Source organism: Convolutriloba macropyga, chromosome 9, assembly GCF_964194025.1.
Source record: "Convolutriloba macropyga chromosome 9, txConMacr16.3, whole genome shotgun sequence".
In the NCBI taxonomy this organism is placed as follows: Eukaryota; Metazoa; Xenacoelomorpha; order Acoela; family Convolutidae; genus Convolutriloba; species Convolutriloba macropyga.
In genome coordinates this window covers 19,550,709-19,559,698 of record NC_134476.1, presented here as the reverse complement: position 1 = coordinate 19,559,698, position 8,990 = coordinate 19,550,709, and the positions used below count along the sequence as shown (strand labels likewise).

The window sequence follows — 8,990 nt, the reverse complement described above, 5'->3', positions numbered from 1 at the left end:
AATAATGGTAAACATACCAAAAAGGGGGGTTTCATTTTGGGGGTGCCGTAATGGGAATGACCCGAATTTTGTGTTTTGATTTTATTGAGATTTGAAAAATACGAAATGCTTTATGAAAACGCAGTGCTGGGAGCGTTGCGGATCGGCCAATATTCACCCAGTGGTGGGGAGGGCACTCATAGTTTCATAGTTGGTACTCACTGAGTGGATCATACCATTTTATGACAATGCAAACTATAAAAAAATATCCAAAAATTGAAGTTGTCCTAAAAAGTTAAAAATCATCAGGTCAGGTTTTCTGGTCGACAGGTGTTGCCTCTGGTACCAGCTCCATCGTGCCATTCCACATCTCAAATGGTTGCGTGGAGGTCAGCACAGTGCCTCTCTAGTCTTCTTTTGAACCATCATTCGTACATGAAAAAGATCTCTTTCTCCGTATATACACTAAATGTATAGTAGAAAAGAAGTGTATTATTCCTTAATTAGTTATTTTTAATTGATTTTTTATACATAATGGGTGTCAAACGAAGCATAATCATATTTGATTTGTAAGTCCGATGTCATTTTTCAGGAAACATGCTATTTTGATGGCTTATTTCCCAAGAGCAAAGACCATTAGATTCAATGATGTACGGTCTGAAGGGCCTGGCGTTGGCTACTATTCAGTGCCTAGACAACATTTTGGGCTGAGAGGTCCAGCAACCTTTCTGCGTGCCAAGAGATGGAAGGAAGGCGCTTTTCCCGACAATGTTTCTACGAGCATTTGTTGTCGACATTGTGGAGTCGTTTCTAGCGTTACATCTACCACAACTACTTTCTCTAACCCAATTCTTGCCACCAGTACACCAGCACAGCGTTCGAAATACCCTCAGGGAACTGATTTAAACAACATGAGTAAAATATCCCACATCGCTCCTTTACCCGATAACATAATGTCAGAGCCCACATCTCCAAGTAAACGAAACAGTTGCAATAGCTGCGTGATCTATGAACAGCAGTTGAATCAAGAGGTTACAGCAAGAAGAATTCTAGAGGACAGATTAATGCTAGCAATGCACTCTACAGGCAGCGGCTCCCAGTTATTATCAGGTGAAATAAATTCGTCGCTTCTGAAAATTCAAGAACAAAATGAAGTGCTCAATGAAGCAGCTTCCCAGTTAGCTTCTCTTGCCAACAAGGAAAATGTAGTCCCCGATGGTGGTAAAATCAATTTTTCGATAGCTTCAAGTGTTTCCCAGGCGAGTTTTCTTTCGCGTAATGATAAACAATTTGAGCCAGTGAATCTCAATGCTTCGAATCGCCGGTTAACTTACAATGTAAATATGTCAAACCTAATGGGACTCGATCAACCCAGCTCGGCTAAAAGCATCGGAAACCTCGATTCATTTACTGACATCAGTAGTTCCTCAGATTCGTTAGACGCCGAAGAGATTTTTGGCGAAAACCAAGAAGTACAAAAGGGACAAGTAGAAAATTTACAATGTGTTTCAACTACCAAGCCGACGGAGAAAGTAAACGATAACCATATAGCTTCTGGAAGCGTAGAAGAGTCAGAAACAGCTGATGAAGTTTGTGAAAACTGTTCAACGTTGGAAACGGAACTTCAATCCATTAAATCTCAGTTACAATCAATTCAACGCTCAACTGTACCTACTGATACCTATTTACGCTTGGAAAAAGAGTTGAAGCATACTAAAGAGTTTTTTGATTCACTCGAGAAAGAGTTAGATATCGGTGGGTTGAGTGAGATTGATGTTGAATCAGAACCTAGCAATGAAGAATTTAGAGCAGAGATGAAATCGAGTATGTCCATTTTGAAGGAGCATTTCCAAAGCACAGTTTCTCAGCTTTCTTCGGTAAACAAGGAAGCAGAAACTGCCAAGTCATCAAATTCCGAACTCAAGGGCGAAATCGAAAAACTGCAGAACTCATTGTCCGAACATGTAAGAACGAGTGAGGGTCTGAAATCCGAGATCAGCGAGCTGATGGAAAAGTGCTGCAAACATGTGGCAGAAAATGAGGAGTTACAAGCTACTCTGAATGCTGCCCTGACTGAAAGTTCTGATCTTAACGAGTCAAAAATAGAAGCTTTGAGTGAAATGAGCACATTAAAAGACGAGTTAGAATTACTTGTTCAAAAACACAGTGAGCTCCAATATGCCAAAAAAGATATTGAAGCACAAATGCAAACTTTGGCTGATGAGAATACGCAACTTGAAAAAGATTTGAGTGAATCGCAAAACAAACAGGAGGAATTGGAGTTCGTCCTTGAGTCATACAAGAACGATATCAATTGGAAGGATTCAGAAATCGAGGCTATGAAAGGTAGAATCGAAGAGCTGAAATCGGAATCGTCAAAACAGAAAGATAAAAATTTCACTGAAATATCTGAAATGCAAACAAAATTCGATGAAGAACGCGCAGTGTTTCGATCAACATTGAGAGAAAATGATGCAAATATTGCGTCGCTCAAAGATGAAATCAGTTTGAGAGATTCAGAAATCGAGGAAGCAAAAGAAAGAATCAGTGAGATGAATTCGAAATTGTCCAAACAGAAAGATGAAAATTTTACCGAAATGTCTGCAATGCAAAAGGAATTCACGGAAGAACGCACAGTTTTTCAATCGACATTGAGAGAAAATGTTGAACATATTACCTTGCTCAAAGGTGAAATCAGTTTGAAAGATTTGCAAATCGAAGAAGCAAAAGAAAGAATTATTGAGCTCAAATCGGAATTTTCACAAGGAAAAGATGAATATTTAAACGAGTTATCTGAATTGCAGAAAACTTTAGATGATAAGCGGACAGAATTTCAGTCAAAGTTGAACGAAAACATTGAAAGATTGGAGTTACTCAAAACTGACATCAATTTGAAGGATTCAGAAATCGAAGCTTTGAAAGGCAGAATCGCTGAATTAACATCAGAAATGAAACAACAAAAAGGCGACTATCTAGAGAAGCAATCGGAATTGGAGAAAACATTGAACGATGAAAGGACGTCATTTCAATTAAAAATATCTGAAAACGGTGAAAATTTCGAACTGCTCAAGAAGAAATTTGACGACTTGAATCAAAATTTAGTTAACTACAAAAGCGCGATTCGGATGTTATTGACTCAAATTGAAAGCTTTGATGTTCCGGATGTTACCTTTGACAGCATTGGGGAAGTTACAAAAGTGTTCGACTCTATGAAGTCGAAAGTTGAAAACTCAGAAACAGAATTGAAGTCAACTCTTGCCAAATTTGAAGAGCGCGAAGCGACTTATGAAACTAAAATTCGTGATTTAAAAGAACAAGTCAATGTTTTGACATCTGTTAATTCTGCTAAAAATTGCGAAATCGAAGCTTTGAAAAATGAAAATACCCGGTTTATTACTGAAAAGGTGGGTTTACAAAGCGAACTTGACGGTAAAGATAAAGACCTGTACATAAAAATGAGCGAAATTGAACGTTTGAGTGAAGAAGTTGCCAATAATGAAACAACCATTGTTGAATTAAAAACTCGGGAATGCGAATTAGCAACTGAAGTTAACAGCTTTGACAAGAAGTTTCAGGAGCTGACGTTACAACTCGAAAGCGGACAGCGCGAATCGGCAAAGATTAATTTAGAGTTGAGTGATGCTACTGCTTTGATAACTGAAATCCGTTATGAGAAGCAAGATTTGTTAGAAGAAAATGGCAAGTTGAGAAGGGATACTGAATTACTTCAGGAATCGCTGGAATCTGTGAAGTTCGAACTCTCTGAAAAAGAGAAAGACTTCAAATTTGCAGAAAACGAAATAACACAATTGAAGGACCACATTTCAAACACCGCTAGAGAATTCGAAATTGAGAAATCAATCAACAACTCACTAGCACAGAAAACAGACGAAGCACATTTGGAAATTGAAAAGCTGAACTCCAAAATTGAAACTTTGGAAAACATTTGCAAGGAAACACAAGAACGTGAAAAAGATTCGGAACATCTTTTCCAAACGTTGCAAAACAATTTGACTCAGTGTAAAGAGGAGCTTTTCGTTACAGAGAGCGAAGTAAAAGAACTCCGATTATTATTAGCCGAAGCGCGTGAACAAATTGAACGTCGTGAATCAATGAACGGAAAAGCGGAAGCTGAAGTGGAGTTTTGGAAATCGCGGATGAACGACGCTGAAGAAAAGTTGAAATCTTCTCTCGATCCTCTGCAGAAGGAAAATCGATTGCTATTTGAAAAAGTTCACGAGCTACAGATTATGTTGCGTGAACAAGAGGAAATTACTAATTACAATGACTACAAAAGTGCGTACGAGAAACTGTTGAAAGAATCGACAGCTTTGAGCGAGGAACTAGAGATTAAAAATGAGAATCACGAAAAACAACTTGAGCAAATAGTTTCTCTTGAAGGAAAATTGCTGAGCAAAGAATTTCAACTTAATGCAGCGCTTTCCGAAAACCAGAGAAAAGCGTTCCAGCTTTCAGACTTTGAGAAAAAGATCATTGAAGTTGAACATGACACGAAGCAAAATTTCAAATCCATAATTGAAGATCTGGAATCTAAAGTTTATACGATTAGATCTGAAAAGGATGGTTTTGCTGATGAGTTGTCTTTGCTGAAAAAGGAGTTGGCAATGCATAAAAACAACGCTGACCAAAATTTATCAAAATTAATTGAAGTTGAGAAAGAGAGAAATGATGCCATTTCAAATCTCGAGGTCAAGAAAAAGTCAAACGATGAGATTCTGAAGAAAATTTTTGAACTTATTCGGGGAATAACAAAGTTAGAGTTGCGCGTTAACCAGAAATCGGTGGAGGATAGTTTGAGAAATGTTGAACTTGGAGACGTTTTAGGCGAGCTAGATGTTTCGCGCGATTGTTTGGGACAATTCGAACAGTATTTGAACGAGCAAGCCATCTTGCTTCAAGACAAAGAACAAGAAATCTTAAATCTAACCTCTCAATTGAATGAAACTAACGAGAAACTGCAAATGACTTTAAACCAAACCGATATCGAAAACTTCGAGCCAAGTTCTGATTTTTCAAAATGGCAGGAAATGTTTGATCAAGTAAGTTTAGAGAAACGCAATCTTGAGAGAAGTTACCACGAATTGAGGCTATCTGTGGAACCTTTTCAAGATCTGTTAAATCAGTATGACATGGAAAAGAAAATGTTGCTACAAAAAAGTCAAAGCACTGAACAGCAATATTCGGACCTGGTAGACAGGTATGCCGATTTGATGGGGCATCAGAACCACAAGCAGAAAATCAAACATTTGAACAAGCTGAAAGCAAATAATTTATCGCTTAGACAGGAAAATTACACTCTCCGAGAAGAAATGCAGAAAATGAACGAAGAAATGAAGAAAATTGTTCACGCGAGCGGGGCAAAGCCGTCTGCAAAATCGAACGTGAAATCTGAAACTGGCTTTGAAAATAAGTCAGTTGGTAAAACGAGTACTCAACGTGTAGATTGGAAAGCGATAAAGAAAGAATTTAGCGCCATGCAGAACAGTCAAAGTTCTGAAAATTTAGTTTTGAGACAGAATAACGACATGAATTGCCAGTAAATACAAACTCTAGATAACTCAAAAAAATCTTGTGACTATCAAAAATTGATAATTCTTTGAACTGTCGATTGATTGTCATCTTAGTGTTATTACATAATCGTTTTTTGTGCTCTTTGTTTTCGTTGTGCTATTTTGTACTAGATTGTTGTCTGAAAGTGTCTAATTTTATTGAAATTTGTGCAATGTTTTTTTTATCGTGCAGTTTACAATTTTGTACTTCCGTTTCACTCATTTCTGCATTCAAATTATGTGTGAACTAGTTTTGCTAACTCGTTAAAAATAATTATACCTCATTTGAGTAATTTTTGATCTCAGGCAATTTATGGTCTGAAACTAATAAAAAAAACTACAGCTATAAACTATAATTCAAGCTCCGAGCGATCTCTCAAGCTTGCCGAAACCCTGTCCCGAGAGGGGGTGGAGATGGAGGGGAGGTGGGGCAATAACGCTTAATATTTTAATGTTCATGGAACAAATTTGTCGCCGAAAAGTGCTTCCTAAAAAAATTGAAGCCAATTTAGATGACAGGGATGTTTATAATAATAATAATAATAATAATAATAAATTGTTCGTAGTGCCGTTGTCATAAAATATAAGCAAGAAAATACATACATTGTACAAATACAATCGGTTATAATTGGTGACACTACACGGTCGCCATAAAACCTATCTGGTTTGTTTCCAGGCGCCTCACGGAAGAGTTGTGCAATTTTAGTTGAAATAATAATAAAAAAAAGTGTTTAAAAATGAAAAGTTGTCCTTTCCAGTAGAGATTAACTAAGGAAACTGTGTTTGTAGCTATCAAAAATTTTGCTCTACTGAGCATGAAAGAGTCTGTCTAGCAGGTCCTGATTACCAGTTATATAAAGATTCAAAAATGCATGGCAAAATTCTTGTATGTTTGCCTCTTTTATTGTTCTAACATCTTCAATAGAAGAGTTGTTATAATTCAATGCCATTTTAAGCATCCCAAGAACTCTACAGTTCAATGAATTACTATCGAATCGTTGTCTGCTAATTTTTACAGACTCCACGATTTCTCTTTTTCATGATATCATTAAGGTCCGAGTCCGCTATTATGGTTGAAAAAACCACTTAGCGGTTGCTTTTTTATTAGTTTTACTAGTAGTTTGAATATTTCAGAAGCATGTAACTCTGATGCGTTGCTAATTAAATTGTGAACTCGTATTCGCTCGATTGACTCGTACTTACGCTTCCAGAAAATTATTTTTAAAATTCTTTTAATTAATAAGTTGATTGGTTTTAAAAAATTTTCGTTAGTAGATCAAAATTCCGTATTGTACTATCGGTTTGACATAAATTTTAAAAATTTTAAGAAGCTGTGTTCTTGTAAAAATAAGGCGTAATCGGTAAAAAAAGGGAACAAAATTTTAAAAGCTTCTCTTTGACGTAGTTAATATGATCTTTGAATTTCAACTGGTCGTCTATTATTAATCGTAGATACCTAAAAGAGCTGGTTTGTTCAATTTCCGCTCGGTTAATTGTTGTTTTGTGCTGTTTTCGATTGCGTCCTTTTCCAATCACCATGTGTTTTGTTTTTGTTGTGTTAATTGTCAGTTTGTTTTTATGAAACCAATTCGCAACTGCGGCTAGTGCGGCATCGTGATTTTTACCTACAGTCTCAATACTACCTTTATTAGAAACAACTGTATCGTCAGCAAGTATAGTTTGGTTTTCTACTGACTTTGGAGTTGGAATGTTGTTTAGGTAGATAATGAAAAGCAGTGGACCGAGAATTGATCCTCGCGGGTTTTCTTTTCAGATTCAACTTTTTCTATTTTATTATATTGGAGTCGGTCTTTCAGATAGGATTCAAGCATTTTCAGTACCGTTCCTCGGAGTACGTATTGCTCACACTTTTTCAGCAGTACCTCATGGTTCACTGTATCAAAACCTTTTTTTAGATCAATAAAAGTGCATTTAGTTAAGTTTTTTTATTTAAACCCGTTTGCTCTAATTACTTCAGTTAAGGATGCTATGGAAAACCAAATTGATTTTTTGAAAATGTGTTATTTTTGCTCAAAAACGTATAAATTCTTTTATATAAAAGTTTTTTTATATAAATAGTTCGCCAATGGCTGGAGGAAATGAGATTGGTCTCTAGTTTTTGGGTTTGCTACAGTCACCGCTTTTGAAAAAAGGCACAATTTTGACTATTTTCAGGCACTGTGGAAATACGCCAAGTTTTAGAAACTCATTATATAATGTTTCAAGTAGTGGACTAACTGCCCGAGATATTTTTTGAGAAAAAAAGTTTATGTGGCAGTCTAAACTAAACTTTGATGGAAGCACTCGTAGTGTGTCAATGATTTCGGAACTGGTTATTGGGAAACAGAACGGTTTTTGTTTTAGTTTCGATTTCATACTTCTGCTTTGTATCAAACGCTTTTGCTAGCTCTACTCCAATGTTTGCGAAAAAGTGTTAAAGGTTTCTTTGTTTTCTACTATTTTTTTATTGTGGTGAGTCGTTAAAGTTTTGCCCAATGTTTCATTGAAGAGATTGAAGAACTTCCTTTTGCTATTGGCTGCTTCTTTTTCGATCTTAATGTAGTAATTATGTCTTAGTTTTTGTTTGAATAGATTTCTGACAACTTTGCATTGAGCCTTGAAATCATTTTGCGAAACATTATTATCTGGGTTTTGTGAACATAATTTTCTTAGGAACTTTTTTTTGCCGCAGCATTTTTCACCTGATTATCTATCCATGTTTTTTTGTACTCCTGTTTTAGTTGAACTTATTATTGGTAGACTTTCGTCTAGGGTATTAATCAAAATTTCATTCAGTTTTTCAAAAGCCTTATCGGGAAACCATTCACTACCATTACAAGTAATTGTTTTTAATTTGTCCATCAAGATGTTGTTGAGGTCTTCGACAAATTTACGATTCTCTAATTTGACCCATTTTCTTGTAAGCTTTTCGTGCCTATTGGACGAGTTTTCCAGATATTGTTCAAATGTTAGTGTTACTGTATGATGGTCTGAAATGCCGGAATCAGCAGTGTGGACAGAAGACAGAGTGTTAAAAAAACGCATCCAGTGTTGATTTCGTGCTCGAGGTTTCTCGTGTTTCAATGCTTTCAACTATAGAGAGGTTTTTTCCTGCCAGCGAAGTGATTTTTTCCGGAAACTTGCACTATTAACCAAAAAGTTAACGTTGAAGTCTCCGCATAGTATATGCTTATCTTCAGGATCAATTGGTAAGGTATGTAAGTAATTTTCTAGCCTTTGAAAATTCACAATGTTTTGTTTTCTAGGTGGAATATAAATACAAGTAATAATCAAATAATGCTGCTTATCTGCTTTGATCTTTATTGTAAGAGCCTGCAGATCGTTGTGATCGCATTTTTTCACTTCAACAAAATCCAAGTCGTTCATTACAAAAATTCCTACTCCACCCCCTCTTTTCATTCTCTCACAGCTGCAAAGTTT

At 36.2% G+C, this 8,990-nt stretch overlaps 1 protein-coding gene across 1 annotated transcript; it reads left to right on the top strand.

The window, feature by feature from the left end:
- The first annotated feature begins 550 nt into the window (after window positions 1-550).
- On the top strand, window positions 551-5,800 carry LOC142345660 (uncharacterized). Its single transcript, XM_075397857.1, has one exon. It carries the CDS (start codon window positions 558-560, stop codon window positions 5,538-5,540), a length of 4,983 nt encoding a protein of 1,660 aa, XP_075253972.1. The 5' UTR covers window positions 551-557; the 3' UTR covers window positions 5,541-5,800.
- The last annotated feature ends 3,190 nt before the right edge of the window (window positions 5,801-8,990 follow it).

Coding starts and splice junctions, on each gene's coding strand:
- LOC142345660 (XM_075397857.1), top strand. CDS start 558: ATGTCATTTTTCAGGAAACATGCTATTTTGATGGCTTATTTCCCAAGA.